The 20460-nt window shown below is 34.8% G+C and overlaps 1 protein-coding gene and 2 long non-coding RNA genes across 4 annotated transcripts; 1 reads left to right on the forward strand and 2 right to left on the reverse strand.

The window, feature by feature from the left end:
- Positions 1–16: 16 nt before the first annotated feature.
- LOC18605444 (uncharacterized) lies at positions 17–3476 on the reverse strand. The gene is made up of 2 exons (XR_001927139.2): positions 3269–3476; positions 17–301 (listed from the first exon to the last, which is right to left on the reverse strand). It is a non-coding gene; the product is annotated as an uncharacterized LOC18605444 (long non-coding RNA).
- Positions 3477–12466: 8990 nt separating this feature from the next.
- On the reverse strand, positions 12467–14077 carry LOC18605445 (uncharacterized). The gene is made up of 3 exons (XR_001927133.2): positions 13367–14077; positions 13198–13283; positions 12467–12902 (listed from the first exon to the last, which is right to left on the reverse strand). It is a non-coding gene; the product is annotated as an uncharacterized LOC18605445 (long non-coding RNA).
- A 2101-nt stretch (positions 14078–16178) lies between these two features.
- AHG1 (Protein phosphatase 2C family protein) lies at positions 16179–20144 on the forward strand. 2 transcript variants are annotated; one of them, XM_007038452.3, is made up of 4 exons: positions 16179–16989; positions 17205–17567; positions 18027–18132; positions 19575–20144. In XM_007038452.3, exons 1-4 carry the CDS (start codon positions 16537–16539, stop codon positions 19916–19918), a joined length of 1266 nt encoding a protein of 421 aa, XP_007038514.3. In that variant the 5' UTR covers positions 16179–16536; the 3' UTR covers positions 19919–20144. The 2 variants fall into 2 exon arrangements, with proteins under 2 accessions (XP_007038514.3, XP_088660624.1); XM_088804498.1 differs by having other exon boundaries at positions 16692–16989; positions 17114–17567.
- Positions 20145–20460: the final 316 nt, after the last annotated feature.

Below are 20460 nucleotides of genomic sequence, written 5' to 3' on the forward strand. Positions count from 1 at the left end.
GCAAACTTATATGCAATGACAGTAAGTTTCACTCTATCATTAACATCATCCACTTAGATTTCCTCTTGTACCAGATGGCACACATAGCATACAATCTTTTACCCTTTAATTTGGAAACATACAATCTGGTGCAAATATTAACATTTCTCAATAAGTTATATAGAATCAACTTACTGTTATTTTCATTAAAAAATTAGAAAGAATGGAAGAAAAAAACATTTTGTGTTTGGAGCTCAGTCTCTTCCTTCTTTCTTTACCCGCTCCAATGTGTCTTCATTTCATTCATGAGATTCTGATAATTCTGTTCAGCGCAATTAACGATCAGTTTAAAGACGAAAAACACAAGAACCTAGATAGATCACAACTTGAAGGATTCTTCTTCTTTTTGTTGTTGTTGTTGTTATTATTATTACACATTTTAGGTACAGTTTCATATTCTCATTGATAATTTTTTCTGTTCATCTATAGATTAATAAGCGGGCATTAAGTTATTTAACTTATTTTAATTTTGTTTATCCAAATTGCATTTAGATAGCAGATTGCACAAAAAGATCCAATACACGTAGGTCATTTGAACCAAAAGCAGAGACCTAATTTTACCTCAACATGCAACGGACAAAAGGGAGGAATGGAAACAGGCATATTTAAACAACCAGATAATATAAGACTGCAATGAAATTTCATAGACGTGAATATAATATTAGGCCATAAAGTGAATCACTGTGTGTTATTAACAATCACTTAATTAACTGCTAACTTAAGTAGAGCATCCAGCATTCAAAAGGCTGTAGCTTGAATTTATGCACAAAGAGAAGTTGGTAAGGAACATATGTATACCCTCTACAAGAGGTAATAAATCTTAAAACATGAAACAGCCTATAGCAGGTAAAATTCTTTCATTTACCAGATAATCTATATTACTATATATGAAGTACAAAGAAAATTTAAGCATGAAAAAAAGAGACCATCCTATATTAATTTCAAATATATATTTCCATTTCTGAACATATGTTCAGCTGTACATGTCCAACATCAGGTTCATAAACACTCCACATAATAGGCCTATATCCTAGTGCATAGAGGTGATTTTCACACTCGCACTGTCACTAATAAGCAAACAGAAAAATGAACCTTTCTTCATTTCTTTTTCTTTTCATCTCAAGTTTTGAAATTTGAAATAGTCATGGTTAGTTCCTGAACCAACTGAACCATTTGTGATTTTACTCTAGCTGCATTAGTCCTCATATTAACCACGCTAAGTTTTCCATTTTTATGCTGTGCACAAGTTTTAAATTAAAACCTAACTCAACTTCACAAATCACACCCCTCTATAATCAAAGTCAAACTCTCATGGCACCTGCTGAGGACTTGACATTAGTAAAAGTACAAGGTTACCCAGAGTTTGCCTCAGAAGTCTGTTACCACTGGAAATGGCAGGAAAAAAAAAGAACAAGAATAAGAAAGTATTTTCCTCTCAAATAACAAGTCCTGCCTACTGCAGACAGGCTTTATGCCAAAATATGATGAGGAGTCTAGAATAATGGAATAAAAGAGAAGCAAAACAGTAAACGATTAACATGCATCTTATAGTTATTGGAACTGAATTTTGCATACTACCAAGCTTTGTCACCGAAAGTTTCAAATGTTACTAAAGCATCATTCAGTTTCAAAAGGAAATCGCTTATTATATCTGGAAGGCTTGCCCGGTTTGAAACCAACCTTAGCCAGGAATATAAGAGCAATATTGTTGCCTGAATTGGGTTGTTTAGCATTTGAAATTTAAAAAAAAAAAAACGGTTCATTTATCATTTCAAACAGCTCTGTGCTAGATACTTTAGGTTGATGCAAGCTACTTTTGGTTGCACAATGAATTTTTCTCTATTATTGACAGTAAAATTTGAAACTCTCATCCTCTTCAGGTTTCATATGTCAAGATGAATTTTGCAAATTCAACTCCTCAAAGTTGTAAGTTGTAAAGTTCTTTTACTATCCTTGATCATGATAAAAAGCCAAAGTCCTTTAAATATTGTAACAAGAAAAAATCAGTGCCTTTTATGAACAACCAACTGGGGACCCTGAGTAAACCAAGGGCTCTTACTATTTCGTAAACTCTAACTAACATAAGTGTTCAGTTATTAAATCTTTACCAGACTTCTGGAAGGGAAAATATAACATATTTATGACTGACAGAAAAATTGAAACCTTGAAAATCTATATAGAAGTTCAGAAGGCCCAAAGATTAAGCAGCTTAGGTGTCCTGACATCTAGGTCCAACCAACCTATTACTACTCTTAATTGCAACTTAATGGTGCTTGTTGTATAAACCTATTCTCAGATGGAAGTGTAGGGTCTTCTTTCAGATTGATAGATCATCTACCTTAACCAACTATTTAATCTGCTCAACTACCTATTTTTTGGCGGAAAATCTAATTACTTTTATCAGTTAGTAGCAGTGCAATGCATGATACCCAAACCATATTGGCTTAAGAAGCATGACCTTGCAAAGACACCTATGCATCGGCATAGGTGCTTCTGTACCCATTCTTATAACAGTCATATATTCAGATAGACAATAACATTGATAGTACCCTCAGCAGCTTCTGCCCGTGTTGTTAGTTGTTACAAAGTGCAAGTAGAAAATTACTTTGCTACCTTTTATGTTCAGAAAAAGCAATCTCTATCACTTTTTTCAGTAAAACATAGACTATATTCTATTCTTGCATTTCACTTCAACATGACTAGGTCTAGGAGTAAATGATTACCGAAGAACTTACTAGTATTATCTTTTTCATTAGAAGAAATGAATTATTCCTTTAGGGATTCCAATCTGATTGTAGCAGTAGCCAAACATGGATTTTGAATTAACACTTGAGAAAATAGTCAGGCATTGCTGAAGTTTAAAAAACGAAAAGTTAAAAGTCAACCGATAAGTATCCCTCCTCCAAATGTGGATGTAAGCAAACAAACAACTCATGATCTTTCAATGAATGTCAACAAATTTATCCAAATGAATAGATAAATTTGGTTTAATTAACTATTTACTCGATTATTTTTCCTTAAAAATTGTACAGTGCAATTTATTCATTTCTTCACCTCCATTTTGCCGCATTTTTTTCCGGCTTTCTCAGTAACCAAGAAAACAATAACACAAGGCAAATCCTAATAAACACATGCTATTAGCACACGAGAAATTTCAAAAAACAAAAACAAATAATTGAAAAAAATAGAGAAAAATTGTGAGAGTTTCTAAAAGTGAGGCTTTGCTAACCTGATGGCGTCTATAGACTGCAGCGAGCTTGAGACAAATCTGGGTTTAAAGCTGCAAATGAGAACCCTTTTTTGTGGCCAGATGGATGAAAATTCTTGAATTAATCTTGTCCCTCTCTTGTTCCTCCGCGGCAAGCAAACCACAGACACCGTCAGTGTCAAGCTGATGATCACCAGGCCAGCATACCAGGTGGGCCTTGCACGTTACTGCTGGGCCGAATAGTGATGATTATGTTATTGTCTGATTTTCCTTTTTCTTTAATGCTTTTTTTTTTTTGTTAAAGAAGGTGCATTTTGTTAAGGCCAAATCATTGAAACTATACATCCAATCCGCTTATAACATTTTTAGGCACACTAATACAAAACTAACACATTACACTTGCATACTAGGTGAGCCTCGTTAAAAACTTTCTCGTGATAAACTAATGGGACAAAATTCATAAGAAAGAAAAAAGAGTACTCATCTTAGTATGCACTTATATTGCCCCCATTTACCAAGATAGGATATTACAATGAGTCTTGATCTTGACTCACACACGGCCTATACAAGAAGGCAATTGCATGCTTTCTTTCCATAGCAATATACCTACATTTCGCATGTTGTGCTATTGTGTGAGCCACCTTATTTTCCTCCCTTGAGCAATGACGGACCTGTGTACATCAAGTTTTCTCCAATAACATGATGCAGTCTTCCATTATGTGTCCCAATCTTCCTTCGCTACACTTGTCTTTCAACCATTTGACCAGTTGCAAATAATCTATCTCCACCTCATCAATTCGTAGCTGTTGTTGATCACAAATAGATAATGTCCTACTCAATGCTTTGATCTTTGCCTCTACAATGGACACCGCCTTTTTATATGTATTTAATCCAACAAGCATAATTTCTCCATGATTATTACGAACGATGAAACTCTCACCTACCTTTACCTCACCATTTAATTTGAAGATAGTAGCATCAACATTAGCTTTGGACCCTAACAGTATTCTCTATTTATTCTCTTTACTTATCGCACTAGTTTCAGATATACGAGGGGTGTAGATGCCCAATTTTGGTTAATTATATTGAAGTACTGTGTTATAGACAAATTACATTAGGAATGTTCCTAACGCAGAAGCCCCCAAGGGTATTCCAAGAGTAAAAGCGCCCAAGGGTGATCCAAGTGCGGAAGCACCTAGAGTGTGCCAAGCGCAAAAACGTCCAGTGTCGTTACAAGCGCAAAAGCACTAAAGGTGTTCAAAGTACGAAAGCGCCCAAGGGTGTTCCAAGCGTAGAAGTGCCCAAGGTGTTCTAAGTGTAGAAGTGCCTAGGGTGTTCCAAGCGTGAAAGCTTCCAAAAGTGTTCTAAGCATAGAAGTGCCCAAGAGTATTCTAAACGCAAAAGCGCTCCAAGGTGTTCCAAGCGAAGAAGCGCTCAAGGGTGTTCCAAGTGGGAAAACACATAAAGTGTTTTGAGTATGGAATCGCCTAGGTGTTCTGAGCGCGAAAATGCCCAAGGGTGTTCCTAATGTGAGAGCACCTAAGAGTGTTTTAAGCCCAAAAACACTCAAGAACAAGCATGGAACAGTTGTTTGTACGGGAAAGTGAAAGTAACTCAAAATAAGTGGTAAGATTCATGAGTTACCTTCAAATTTGGGATGTTCTAGGGAGCTTGACTAGGTGGCTCAGATATGGAGATAGTCAAGAGGACTTCCTTTTAACCTTTCCTTGAAGTACATGTGTTTTACTGCCTTTTTCTTTCTTTCTTAAGAATACACATGGTGCACTATCAAGTGTTACTATTCCACTACCCAAAACTTACGTCCACTACTCAACTATATTACCATTTTCATAATATTCCATAAATTGTTCTTTAACTTCTCTTTCATGACAAGCATGTTCACCCATTATTGAATGTGTTCTCCCAACTACTCTTGAGAAGGTGCTCCTGATTAGTATAAATATGGGAGCCTTTGGAGGTTGAGAGACAATGAGAAATCATTAGAAATCCAGCAAAGATTATACTAAAAGCTTTCTCAAGACTCCTCTAAACATTCTTTCCATTCAGCCTTTCTCATTCGCCATAATCTGTCGATTTTTTCACATTTTCTCATCCCTCACCACCTGCCACCCAAAGCATTTACGTTTTAAGGAATGCTCTAGTCTTTCTCTCTATCACCTTTAGTGTATTCCAATTTACTCATTGCAACATGTCCTTTCTTTCTTTACCAAAAGAACCCTCTACATTTTGGTGACTCCATTAGAGATGAGTGATTGCAGTAAGTGAAAAAGTTACCGAAAAATTTTTTGCCAAAAAGATATGGAGAGTTTTCTTGATAACCAAGAAATGACTATTCCCACCTATGTTCAAGAGCTCATGAAAATGCTCTAAGCTTCCCAAGAAAGGGTGCAAGTGCTAGAGGAAAACAACAAGCGGATGATAGAGACCATCACCCAGTTTGCATCATCAATTGCTACAACTTCCTAACCTCAACCAATGCCAACATATAATGGAGAAAATGTTGCTAACATGGTCAATAATAACAGAAATGGAGGAAATGGAAAGAACACAAGTGACCCACTCCTCAATACCACCAATCCCTCTGTTGTAGGCAATCCTGTTACGGTAACTCCTTCCATTAGTGCTCAAAGTTTTGTCACAAAGGAGGAGTTGGAGAAACTACTCGATTAGGAGAACAAGAGTCTCAACTTCTTAGAGTTTGACTTGAAACTACCCTATCCTGCCAAAGTAGCTGCTAAACCATACCTCAAAGATTTGACCAACCTAAAATTCAAACAATTCAACGGCAAGATGAGTGATGCTTGGGAACATGTCATGAAGTTTGTAGAAACTTTGGGAGTTGAAGGCTTGGACGACGATTTAAAGTTGAAAGAGTTCTCTAAAAGCATGTTTGGCTTGGCTTGGCTTTTTTTTTTTAGTTTAAAAGTTATTATAAAGCTCTTATGAAAAATAATAGCTTTTAAAATTAAGTTAAAACTATTTGGTAAATTTACTTTTTATAAGCTCTTTTTTATAGATAAGTTGTTTGGTAAAACAACTTATACAAAATTTAATTTTGATTAAAATTACTATAAAGGGTATTTAATAAATCAAGAGAAAATTTTGAATCAAATAAAAAAATATGAGTGTGAAAAAAATGTAATTTCTCCTATTATATTATGAATTGCTGAAAGATAAAAGATGAATATAAAAAATATTTGTTGTTATTTTTCTAAGATTTGCTTGAAATTTATGACCTTTGGAGCTGAACAAAATTGATGTTACATACAAGGAAGAGAATTTAAGGTGGTATTAATAATCGATCCAACTGGGTCAAGAAAATCACGTTTAGCCATTAATTTGGTAACTCATTTTTCTACTGAAATCATCAACACTAATTCTATGTAAGTCTATCAAGGTCTTGATGTCTTCACTAATAAAGTTATCTTGAACAAAAAGTTTTGGCTTTTGTATTTTTTTCTCATTTTTTAATGGGTTATTTATTTTGTCAATGAGTGCCACATCATCTGTTGGATACTATTAACTTAAATGTGAAATTCACTACTAAAAAGTTCAGGGATTCTGCAACTCTTGTTGCCAAAGGAATTAAAGTATATTTTAATTTTCTTGTAGTGTAACATATTGTTATACCTAAAAGAAAAAATTCTTTAAAATTGAGTTACCACAAATAAGTACAAATATTGACTTTTCAATTTTCATCTAATTTATCTAAATAATTATTGACTTATTTGACTAATTATTTTAATTATAATCAACAAATATTATATACACCAGAAAAAAGTCAAGAATAAATAATATTACATAATTGTCATATTAAATAATAAATTGAGAAATACCAAACAATAAAGAGAGTTTTTAAAGCAAAAAAAAAGAACGATAGAAAATAAAATAGAAAAAAAATACTTGAATGCAGTTTTAAATTTTGGATTTTCTTTTCCCTTAATTTTTGTAAGAACAAAAAAACCCTAGAAGGATGAATTGCAGAAAAAGGGAAAGAAGAAGGAGATTGATAAGGAGAGAGGGAGGAGGTAATTTTTGAGAGAGGATCTTTTTGAAAAAAAAATAACTCTCTTAAGAAATTGATGTGTTTTTTTTAAAAAAAAAAAGAAAGAAAACTCTTATTTGGAGCTTTTTCCAAAGCCTTTTTTTTAAATTTTGTTTTAAAAAAAACTACTTTTTTTTAAGAGCTTCTCACAAAATACTATTTGGCCCAATTTCTACTTTTAAGAAGTAGATAAGCTAAAAATAAGTTAGATCAAACAGACACTAAGTCTTTTACTGAGAAAGCCTACACCTGGAACGTAATCTCACTCCCGACTTAATTGACTCTTGGAACCAGATGTGTAGAATGTTTGGAGAAAAGTTCTTTTCTACCCACGAGAAGGTAACCCTTATTGACTTGGGGAAAAAACATCAGAAGACAAGAAAGGATCTTATGGAGTACATCCAACGCTTTAGAGAAAGGATGCTGGACATACAAGATTTCCATGATGAGAAAGAATTAGTCAAAGTTTGCATCCAAGGTATGTTCAATGAATATAGAGTCTATTTGGAAAACTTACCTTTTCTTACTTTTGCCATTTTAGTTGAAGCTACACGATGGACCAATAATACGATTTTTAGGCAGCAGGGAGCAAGTCATTTTGAGAGGAGAAATACCCTAATAGTAATCTTAATTCAAGAAAGAGGCAAAGAAAAAAGAAACCATCGACCTCCTTTATGTCCTAAAAGAGGCAATTTAAGTAGAAGATAAGAAAATGAGATTGATTCTCCACCACCATTCTCAATCTCACTAGATAGAGTGAAAGCGTTTTTCCATAAATAGTTAAAGGATGGACAAGTGAACTTACCTTATGTTTCATAACCACCAACAATAAAAGAAAAGTCCAATCCAAGGTATTGTGACTATCACTGTACAGTTGGTCATTCACTTGCTGAATGTAGAGATTTACACAAAATATTTTATAAGAGAGTGCAAGTAGGAGAAATAATGGTTGGTATGGGTGAGCAAATGTAAACTGAACCGAACTGAAATGAGTTTAGTTTTTTAGTTCATTTAGTTTGGTTAGGATAGTTTGGTTATTAAAATTAATTCGGTTCAATTTTGATTATAAAAATTTCTAACCGAACTAGCCAAACTTAAGTAAGGGTATTATAGGGATTTTGCATGAAAAATAAATCCTAAACCTAATCTCTTCTCTCTTTAGTTCCTCTTTAATTATATGAGTATCCATCTTATTTATTATAATTTTTTATTATCATTTTTAATATTTTTGTAGTATTGATTTATTAAAAAAATACAGCATAAATAAATATATATAAACAAAAAAAATTTGTCAAGTTCGGTTTTTGAAAATCGAATCGAACTAACCAGATTAGTTTGATTTATGTTAATTCAGTTATTTGTATAGTTTGGTTTAGTTTCAGTTATTTTTAAATATGAGTTCGGTTAGTTTGGTTTTGGATATTCAGTTATTAGATATCCAAAACCGAACTAACCGAAATAATTGTTTGCACACCCCTAATGATTGGAAACAACAAGATCTAGAATAACTTGTTTCTCACTCATCCATGATGTCTATGATTTCTACTATTGATTATTTCGTGTATTCAAAATTTGATATTTGCAAAAAAGTAAATTCATTTTCAACCGTAAACTTTATCGCTCTTATTTTGACTGTAATATTATTGTTTCACTTGATCGTAAGAGTTCGAATCTTTCACCATATAATTCATATTTCAGTCACAAGCTTTAACGCTCATAATTTGGTTGTAATAATATTACGTTATTGGCCGCAAGCTTTACCGCTCAACTTTTGGCCATAGTTTGTTATTCACAAATTGGCCGCAAGCTTTATTGTTCACTTCTTGGCCATAGTTTGCTATTCACAATTAAGCTACAGCTTTAAACACTTATATAAAATGTCATTCCCTTTCCTACTAGGTTCAAGATTATTCTCCCTAATATGAGGTTGAGAACCCTTGTTGGCTACATACAACAATATTTATAAAACATTCATATGCTTGCAAATAATGAAATATGAAACAGAGTAGCTCAATAAAACCACAAGAAAGCAAAGTAAATGTTTACTTTGGAAAATAAGTCTACGAAATTAGAAAAAGAAGAACAAGAAAAAAACTAGTTAAGTACAAAGTTCAGAGGGCAGGAAGATCTATCATTCTCAAATATGGAAAGGTTGTTTAATCTTCATTGCAACTTCATCTTTTGATCTCTCACTGAAGCCATCTATATGCTCTAAAAACTCCAAGTTTTACCCCCAAACTAAAATGCCATGAAAGTCTTCCAAATGAGTGTCAAAAGCATTGAGCCTATGACTTATCATTGGAAAAGACAACACATGGAAATAAGAAGCATTGTAAGAACACATCTAAGAGAAACATTGCGAGTTGTATTGGAACACCTCCCGAAGAATAAGAAGTATTGTGAATAATATTCAAAACACTTTAAAAAAAAAGTTATTACTATGTGCATCTTCTATTTATGCATAAAACTCTTTATAAGAATTTTTATGCAAGGGGCAAAATGTAGATGCCCAATTTTGGCTAACTATTTTAAAATATTGTGTTACAAACAAATTACATTAAGGTTGTTTCAAACACGAAAATGCCTAAGGGTGTTCCAAATGTGGAAGCGCCTTAGAGTGTTTCAAGTGCAAAAATGCCCAAGAGTGTTCCAAATGCAGAAATGCCCAAGGTCGTTACAAACGCGAAAGCACCAAGTGTGTTCCTCGCACGGAAGTGCCTAAGGGTGTTCCAAGTACGGAAGTGCCCAATAATGTTCTAAGTGCAGAAGCGCCTAGGTGTGTTCCAAGTATGGAAGTACCCAAGGTGTTCCAAGTGTGAAAAACACCCAGAGGTGTTCCAAATGCGAAAGCACCCAGGGGTGTTCCAAGCATAGAAGCGCCTAAGGTGTTCTAAGTGTAGAAGCGCCCAAGGGTGCTCTAAATAAGAAAATGCCCCAATGTGTTCCAAGCGAGGAAGTGCTCATAGGTGTTCCAAGTTGGGAAGAACCCATGGTGTTTCGAGTGTGAAAACGCCCAGGGGTTTTTCGAGTGCCAAAGTGCCTAGGGGCATTTCCAATGTGACAGCACCCAAGAGTGTTCCAAATGCGAAAACACTCAAGAACAAGCATGGAATAATTGTTTGTACGAAGAAATGAAAGTAACTCAGAATAAGTGGCAAGATTCATGAGTTATCTTCGAATTTGAGATGTTTTTGAGAGCTTGGTTTGGTAGCTCAGATATGAAAATAGTTAAAAGTACTTCCTTTTAACCTTTCCTTGAAGTGCATGTGCTTTACTGCCTTTTTCTTTCTTTCTTAAGAATACACGTGGTGCATTATCAAGTGTCACTATTCCATTACCCAAAACTTACGCCCACTACTCAACTACATTGCCATTTTCTTAGTTTCCCATAAACCGTTGTTTAATTGCTCTTCTATGACAAGCATGTTCTCCCATGATTGAATGTGTTTTCCCAACTATTCCTGAGAAGGTGCTTATCATTAGTATAAATATGAGAGCCATGGAGGTTGGTAAACAATGAGAAATCATTGGAAATCACTGAAAGCTCTCTCAAGACTCTTCCAAGCATTCTTTCCATTCAACCTTTCTCCTTCGTCGTAATCCGTTGCTTTCTCCACATTTTCTCATCCCTCACCACCTGTCACCAAAGCACTTACGCTTCAAGGACTACTCTAGTCTTCTTTTCTGTTGCCTTTAGCATTTTTCGATTAACTCATTGCAGCACATTCTCTTTCTTTTTACCAAAAGAACCTTCTACAAGGGGAAATAGTGGCCAATCTATATTGCCGCACCATGATTAATCTTAGCTCCAAAACCTTTTTGGGGTTCGAATATTCCTGTTTAAATATTAAATTGTTTCTAGCATTCCATATTGACCATTGAATGCATACAATCTCCTCTACATCTGTTTGCTCCATCTTATCTAACAACAACATGAGTCATTCTACGACAGACGAACACTGGCTTTGAATGTCCTTGAAGCCTTACCTTGAAGCTAGCTAGACAACCAGTGCAAAGCTACAAGTACACAAGCAATGAAGCATAATTTCATCCTCAACTCCACATAACGAACACACCAATTCTACATTAATGCATATATTGTTACTGGTATTATCAAATTGTATATGCTTAAGATTTTAAAATGACATACTTGGAAACTTAAAATGATAGGATATTTTATTCACAAGGAAAGCAATTTTCGTATGAAAGTCTAATAAACAATTTAATTGAACTTACTATTTTAAAAGTTTCCTCGCCAAACAACCTAAAAAATAAACTAAGTCAGGGTTAATTTAAACTTTATTTTTATCTGATTTAAATTAGACACATGAAATGTTCTTCTTATATTTTTTTTTGGTATTATCAATTTATAAAAATTGAAACCAGCCTGTTTTGTTCTTATATTAGTTTCTATCACCTTACATTTTTTTTACAAATAACTATTACTAGTTATGATTAAATATGATGAAAAGTGAGTATAAACGAGAAAAAAAATCATAAAATCAATATTTAAAATCAATCTCTATCGTTCGTGTGGATGATAGATAGCAAGTCTTGCATAGAAATCACAAATGAGATAATGATGTTTAAACATAATTCACAATCACTTTCAAAAAATGCCTAATGTACAATTGAGATGCCTAAATACTCATATTTCTCTAATTTATTTCTCTTCTTTGGACAACACATTCAAGATGTACGTGTACATGTTTATGCTTGTGATGGACAAACACACCCTTTTCACTACCCAAAAACAAGCTATTTCCAACGAAATTTTCTGTTGAAAATAGCTTGATTTTCGTTGAAAATAACGTTTTCCGACGGATTTTCAATGAAAAATTCTGTTGAAAATTCCGTCGGAAAAGACCTCGTCGGTAATGCTTTCTATTGGAAATCCATTGGAAATTTTTAACGAAAAATTTCGTTGGAAAATTTTGATTTCTGTTGGCTATCCCATTGGAATTCCGTTGGAAACAAATGTGGAAATAATTCCGTTGGAAAAGAGAATTCCCACAAAAAATTCCGTTGAAAATTTCCAACCGAAATTTTCATTGAAAATGTTTTTCCAACTAAAATTTTGGTAAAAAATTATCAATTTACATTCATAATTCCTATCCAAAATTGATAAGAAAAATACGCATTAAAATCCAAAATTCAAAATTTAGTCATTCATGCATTTTCATTATTAGAATGTAAATTACAAAGCAGTGGATAACAAGCTAGCAAGAAAGGCTCATGCAACCAGTTTAATTACATTGAAACAAACAACCCAAATAACGCCCCATCATAATAGAATCATGGCCAAAATCAAAACAAAGAGGCAACAAACAACAATCATAACAGCAAGTTCTTTCTATTTTCATAACCAGAATCAAAGCCAAGCAATCAATAAAGTGTTGCATCTCATTCCTGGTTTCGCAAGTTGATAAGCACAATGGTTCCATTACTGTCCAATGTTTGGTGCCCATGCAACAGAATAAACTTGATCTTCCTTGTCACCAGGCAAAGCCAACTCTGCTACTGGCAGCCATATCTGCTACTGGCAGCCATCTCTGATGAGCTGGATCAAATTTCCACACCTATGGAACTCTAAAATGAGTCCAAATTAGCAATATGACAACACATCCACTTGTTTTTGTTAGTATGCAAGTCACTCAAGAATAATGATAACAGGCAATCTCCTAACATCAGAATATAGGTGATCTCAGCCACCAAACTTGCCCAATTTTCAATAACATGGGATCCTGGAACTTGATAAACCAAACCAAATAAAGATAAGCTGCATACTACAGAGACAATGCTCATGTATGGAACAAATTGATGCACCCCAATCGCATTATATTAGAGCAGAATTTAGCTGCAAGAAAAATGAATTTAAGAATACCTTGAGGGAATTGCGCTGTGGAGTATTAGAAGTGAAACCCAAAATAAAGCTTGATTCTTGGCCTTCACCCTTTAAAGGTTGTGTACCTATCAAAATTTACAATACCAATTGGCATTTTCAAAATATTACCATCAAATCTAAGAATTAAAAATTCAGGGAAGAAAAAAACCTTCTACACGCTCTTCCCATATGAATAAACTCCCATCTTCACAAATGCAACAACATCCCCATACTTAGGAGGGATCCAAGCAACCTTCACAATGCCAGCTTCATTGGCCTAAAATCGAAGACAGCAACTCAAAAAATTGAGTCTAAAATGCGATAACTATTAAATAAAAGAAAATGATCAAAAAAAGAAACCAATCTTTCAAAAAAAAAAACCAGATTCAAACAACAACAAAAAACCACAAATCAACCACCAAAAAAATCCTAAACTAGCAACCAATACCCACAACAAAAAAATATATATACAGAAAATTTCAGAAAAATAGGAAATCGGAAGGAAAAGGGTTCCTTTTCATCCTATGGTTTTTGGGTTTTAGATCTAATTTCTTTGGAGGGATTTGGACCAGTTGGAGGGTAGAGAAGCTTGGGTAGTGCCGGTTGGGCAAAAGAGGAAGAAGAAAAGGAAGTTCTTGGGGAGGTGTCGCCGGTTGGAGGTTAGAGTGCTTAGGTTAGGTGCCGCCGGTTGGGTGAGTGAAGAGAGGGAGATCTTAGGTGAAAGAGCAGAAGAAGAAATGGGTAGACGGAAGAAGGAGACAGATCGATTTTCAGGGAGAGAAGAGGAAGGAGAAAAATGAAGAAGGTGAAGTAATTTTGTGGGGGTCTCTAAACGGCGTCACATAGGAAGAATGAGGTATTTTCTTTTTCTTCTCAAGTTGGTGCATTTTTGGAGTTGTTCATTTGGAACCAAATCATTTAAAATAGATAACTTGCAATTTCATAATAATACAGGTTAATTTATATATATATAGTTAACATATTTTATAACTATGATTCTAATTTATATATTTATAATAAATTACTATATTATATTAATAAGTTTACTATATACACCATTCTTCTAATTAATTTATATTTTCTAATATTAGTACCTAAAGTATTATTAATTTTTGTTTAATATATTACTATATTTTATCATCTATTCTTATAAAATTAAAAAATTAATTATTATGTTATTCTTATAACCTTTTTAATTTTATAAAATTAATAAATTTGAAACTATTAATTTATAATTTTTGATTCAATAAAGTTTTCAAAATATATAAAAAAAAGTAAAGAAAGACATTTAATTTTTAATATTATAAAACTTAGTATGTATATATTTAATTTTATTAATATATTTCTTATAAATGATTAATAAATTTTTTTAAAATTTTTAATATATTTTAAATACAAAATTTAAAAAATAATAATACTGATAAAATTTTTTAACGAAATATTCCGTTGAAAAATTTTCGTTGGTAATAGTTTTTTCTAACTAAAATTTCGTTGGAAAATTTAGCGGGTTTGAATTTTTTTTGGAGCCATAAATTTTTCGACGGATTTCTAACGGATTATTTTTTTTTGGAAAATTTCAACGAAAATCTGTTGGAATTTTCGTAGGAAAGTTTAGTAAGATTAAAATTTTTTTGAGCCAAAAAAAATTTCAATGAATTTCTAACGGAAATATTCCGTTGAAAATCAGTTAGAAAATTTTTTCAAAAAAGTTAAACTAAATTTTCGTTGAAAATTCATTGAAAATTTCTAACAAAATTTTTTTCGTCATAAAAAATTGATTTTTTTGTAGTGTTTCTAACCTACCTTTCACTTACAAAATCAATCAATTATAAACTTAAATTTAAATGAATTGTAGTGTTTAACTACATATCTTCGAAAAGATAATCAATTATAAATTTTGTTACTTTTTATGTGTCAACTCCATTTGTTAAGTTGATGAATCTTTTATTCGAGTTGAATTTTAAATAAATTTTTTAATAAATAATTTAACTTGAATATTATTATATTAATAGAAAATCTAATTTTAAATATATTTAAAAATATTGATATATTATAATAATAAATTTAATTTAAATAAAATTTGAGAGGGCGAATACAAATAGATTAAGTTTAAACACTTGAACAAATTTAAAAAAAAAAATTGTGCAGGCATCAGATCATGATTGTTTCGAGATAGTTGTGCACTGAAACAGAGGAAGGAGTACAGCTGAAGAATGCCAATCTTAGCAACAAAGCAAGCACTGCACGATTTCTGAAATATGTACCATTTAGAATTTGACACTCTCAATCAAAGTACGTCACATCAGTACGCCCTCCGTTCAAATTTCCAAACCCTCCAAGTCTATCCCACGTGCCAATTCTCTTTGACCAACTCCAAAATCGCCCACGTGTCTCATAACCAGCGCATTGCTTCCACTAAGTAGATAAGGAAAAAGGGCTAACGTTACCGTCGATGTCCAATGCTCCCTCATGGTCAACACGTGTAACAAATCATGTTAACAGGTAAGGTATGGCAAAGCCAAGCCACAACTCACATGCTATTCCAATGAAGTTTGCTAATCGGAGTCACCTGTGACGCCAGCTTTGTTTCTCTAAACAGCCCTTCCATTTCCTACGTGTCAACAGTGGACCGCAAGTCAACTGCGCGGCGCTGGCATCCCCACAGTCCGCCACGTGAATAAGGCCGCTCAATTCCAAGAGAGAAAAAAAGTTAAACAAACACACATTTCTAATTTCCTTCCGGTGGAAAAGAACCGCCGAAACGTATTCCTTGTGGGCCATTCCCCTTACTTTATTTGGATACACGTGGCGACTGCATTGGTGTCCCACTTGTTCCATTTCAAAGAGGTTGGGGCCGCCAGTTATCAGAGCTTTCCTGACACGTGTTCTCCTATCCAGATCATCTTCAAAACGTTCAGCAAATATATCGCGATACGGGAAATTGACAAAATAGGAAAGCAATGAGAAGACACTTTAGGGAAAGATGAAGCGCAAGGGTATACACGTGTCAGGACGGAACCAAATGATGGTCAGAAACGGGTAGCGTCGGGCAACAAGGGCAGCTGCGCATGAAGCTGGCTTGCCCTGAAGAAGGCTTTCGCGAGAAACAGATCAAAACGCTACACGTTGCCTTTTTCTCTCATACGTTTCAAAAAACACCTTGTTCCTCTCTTTTCCCACCTCTATTTCCCCTTTTCTTTTATTTTTATGCTTTGTTCTCCGTTTATTACTAAATGTTTCGCCGGAGATGATCGGCAGTTGCGATGAGAAGCTACGGGGAAATTTTTATTGGATAATACTCAGTTGGACGAGATGTTCGTTATTTACTGAGAACTTTCAATGACGGAGGTTTATAGGAGAATGCTGAGCGAAGACGATGATGATTCGCCGGCCAAGTGCCGGCAACGACGGCGCCGGAGGATCCAGATGAGGAGGCTTGGGGCAATTTCAGTGTCTAGTACGGCGGCGTTTCCGAGTCAGAGACAAAGGGAGGATCATGCAGAGAGCTCAGGTTGCTTTCCGGAGGGGAAGCGACTACGTATGGGGGAGGCCAGCGGTCTGCTAGCGACTGTCACCATGTGTACTTTTTCCGGCGAGGAGGTTGAGCCGACGGCCGGGGAGCGGAAAGTGACTATGACGAATGGGCCTGTGTTCGGGACGATGTCGATTTCTGGGAGGTCACGTGAGATGGAGGATGCCATTTCTGTACGGACCAGCTTCTGCCGGCCCGATGTTAATCTTAAAAGACCTGTGCATTTCTTCGCTGTTTATGACGGTCATGGTGGCCCTCATGTAAAGCTTTAATTTATTAACACTTAATTTTTCGCATTAATTGTTTTCCTTCTTTTAAAAAGAAAAAGAAGCTTCCAGAAAAAAAAAAAAAAAAGAATGGCGCTCACTAGTTTTTACAAAACAGGCGGCCAGGCGTTTTAACTTGGAGTAGGGGCGAATCCGTCATTTTGCAGTCTGATTTCTGGATATGGCGTTCTAATGGCCTTTTCCTGCAGGTGGCAGCACTGTGCAGGGAAAAGATGCACGTGTTCGTAGAGGAAGAGTTGATGGGCGTGAAGTGCACAGGAGAGAGCGAGTGTGGGAGAGACAGCAGCTCACAAGAGGATGAGCACGAAGAGAGTTGGAGAAGAGTGATGAAGAGGAGCTTTGAGAGAATGGATGAGGTGGCAATAAGCACTTGCGCATGTGGGATTGTGGGGCACCAGTGTGGGTGCCACTCAATGGAGGTGGCCCTCGGTGGGTCCACCGCCGTGGTGGCCCTGTTAACGTCGGAGCACATCGTGGTCGCAAATTGCGGGGACTCACGCGCCGTCCTCTGCCGCGGCGGGAAGGCCGTACCTCTAAGTGTCGATCACAAGGTTCGTTTAATTTTTAGCGAATGTCTTCGAGCTTGATGATGCCGAAACGCCCCATATTTAGCTGACATCTGTCACTTTGACGATTATAATAGACTATTTTATGATCAATTTGTTAGTATATATATATATTTTTTAAGGTTGGTAGTATCTTTTTGGAATTTTTTACTTGTGTCATTGTGATTGTAGATTAAGTTATCCTTTGTTCATTCTTATGTTACAAAAGTACAGACAAAAGTTATTGACTGGCTGTAGTTAATGGTACTAACTAATATGACATTATGTTGAAATTATTTTAATGATTCCTTTATGATTAAAAATCTTACACTAACAGGTCTGGTGATGTCTTATTTGGTATTGGTTTCTATCTTAGCAAGTGATGTTTTCTTTTTTAACAGAAATCTGAATTGACTAAAATATTTAGTAGTTAATATCATTTTCCAACATTGTTTTCACTTTCAGCCGGACAGATCAGATGAGCTTGCACGAATTGAAGCTGCCGGAGGTCGGGTTGTCTTTGTAAATGGAGCACGAGTTGAAGGCATTCTTGCTATGTCTAGGGCAATAGGTAAGGTTTTCTGGATTTAAAATTCGATGATCATTTGGTTTTATTCTTACTATAATCATTAATTACAGAGGAAGTTATGGCTTCTGCAAGAATGGGTTGTCTTGTGCATTAAGTGATCCATACAATTCTTTACTATTCTTCTAATTGCATTGCATTTTGTTTCAATGTATAATCGGATTTCTATCTCATCATAGTAAATTCTATAAAAAAAAAAAAAACTGCCCCTTTTGAAAGCTGTAGATAATCTTGTTTTCCCTGTCATGGATGCGCTTCACTTTTCTCTGTTCTCAGTTTTGGATGAACTTTCAAATTGGGAGGCGTATCCATGTTGGACGTCTCAGTTTCCAAGAATATCAATTCTTGCATGACCTTTTTTCCTTATATGTTGTATCCCTTAAAATCAACTCAAGTATACAATTTAGGTTCTATTTCTCAAATTAAAAATGGAGCAATGAATGATCTCAGACGCCTTTTTTGTTCTCACAATTTTAACTGATGTCTTGGGGCTCGAATCATCATTGGATTTGTACGAACATTGTTGTCAGTGGCATTCAATTCCTTTAATCTTACCTTTCATTTGGAGCTGTTGAGTTGCTCATTTCTGTTGTCTTATATTATTGATTACATTCAAATTTTGGTTTTGTGATGGATTGTGGTTGATCCTTGATAATTATAATGTCATACTTCCATCTGGATTTGGTCAGGTCATAGCTACTTTGGAAGCTAGAAAACGATTTGATATATCTATTAGCTTGTTAGAGTTGGCTAATTTAGTCAATGCCATCATTAACTTTAGCTCTGGGTATTACTGGTTTTTTAACTGGAATAATGAAAAGAATGCTTATAGCTTTAAATGGATTATGGTCTCCATGAATCCATATGCCATTCTCAAATTGCCCATGACATGAATTTTTTCAAACTGAGATTGCTAGATGGTAGTCTTTTGTTGTAATATGAAGTTCAAAACTGGCAAAATCCATGATTTTATTCAAGTTTATTTTGAATATCTTTCCAATTTGGTTTCTACAAAGGTGTAGCAGGAAGAATCTTATGTTTTAGAAGCTAATAAAGTCTTTTATTTCCGACTAATTCTAAATTCAGAAATAACTGAAAGTAATTGATTTGAGTAATATTGTGGTAATGTTTAATCAAGTTGGGGGTATAAGATGACTCAAAAATACCAGAAGATAGTAGAACCAAGTTGCTTGTATTTGACAAGCTGAGACTTGAATTTGTTTGTTTGGAAGTAATTCTATTCAGTTGTATTGTATCATATAGAGGATGCTCTATTGCTCCTGAATGGTGCACTTGGTAATATGAAAAAGCAAGACAGATTCTAAGTTCTCGTGTTGTGCTATGGCATCAAATCTAACTTACTCTGTTAGATTATTTTGTTTCAAATACTGATGCCACAAATGCTTACTCTTTATGGTTCTGAACAGGAGACAAATACCTGAAACCGGTTGTAACATCAGAACCCGAGATAACATTTACTAAGAGAGAACCAGAGGATGAGTGCTTAATTCTTGCAAGTGATGGTCTGTGGGATGTTCTGTCTTGTGACTTGGCTTGTGAAGTGGCTCGCGAATGTCTTAAAGAAGGAAGTAATAGTGCTACTGCTTCTGCATTGAACCTCAATGCAGGACCGAACAAAGAAGATGAAGGGGCTGAAACATTGTATCCATCTCGAAGTGTTCTTGCTGCTGCACTGCTTACTCGCCTAGCTTTGGGACGAAAAAGTTCTGATAATATTAGTGTTATTGTTGTTGATCTAAACGAAAGTTGAGGAGAAACAGAGCTGAGGAAACGCAATGTATTACCTTGGAAATGTCCATTAGTGTCAATGTATTTCATATGAACCTGGTAAATGTCTCATGATGATAAAACATGCACAGATAATTGTAGTTGCAGAGTAATATCCTTGCATATGTATCATAGAATTGAAATGACTCTGATTTTATGATAGGATATGAAATGGCAAAGGTTGAGAGATGCATATGGAATTGTCCTTATATCCTGAGAGTGCCATATGATCATAACTTCATAATGGAAGGTGTAGCTGCTTCAAATTGTAACAATATCTGCAACCTAACCAACTGATGAGTCTTGATTTTTGGGTGCCTCATCATGGTACCAAACAATGGAGTCTCCTTTAATTACTAGTCTCCTTTTATTCCTTGGTTTAGTAGTGCCAAAAATGCAAGTGATACTTTCTGGTGTCGAAGACTGCAATGAAGAGAACAGATAAATTGGCTGTGGGAGTGTTACTAATCTTTCAGATACTGTGTAGGGGCAGAGTGGTACTCAAAATTCAAAACCAATCAATGA

Source organism: Theobroma cacao, chromosome 3 (genome assembly GCF_053813885.1).
Source record: "Theobroma cacao isolate CCN51 chromosome 3, ASM5381388v1, whole genome shotgun sequence".
NCBI lineage: Eukaryota > Viridiplantae > Streptophyta > Magnoliopsida > Malvales > Malvaceae > Theobroma > Theobroma cacao.

What these genes read in the sequence shown, in the direction of transcription:
- AHG1 (XM_007038452.3), top strand. Translation starts at nt 16,537, where the DNA reads ATGACGGAGGTTTATAGGAGAATGCTGAGCGAAGACGATGATGATTCG. An exon ending in ACGGTCATGGTGGCCCTCAT is followed by an intron (nt 16,990 to 17,204) that starts GTAAAGCTTTAA and finishes CTTTTCCTGCAG; the next exon opens with GTGGCAGCACTGTGCAGGGA. An exon ending in CTCTAAGTGTCGATCACAAG is followed by an intron (nt 17,568 to 18,026) that starts GTTCGTTTAATT and finishes TTTCACTTTCAG; the next exon opens with CCGGACAGATCAGATGAGCT.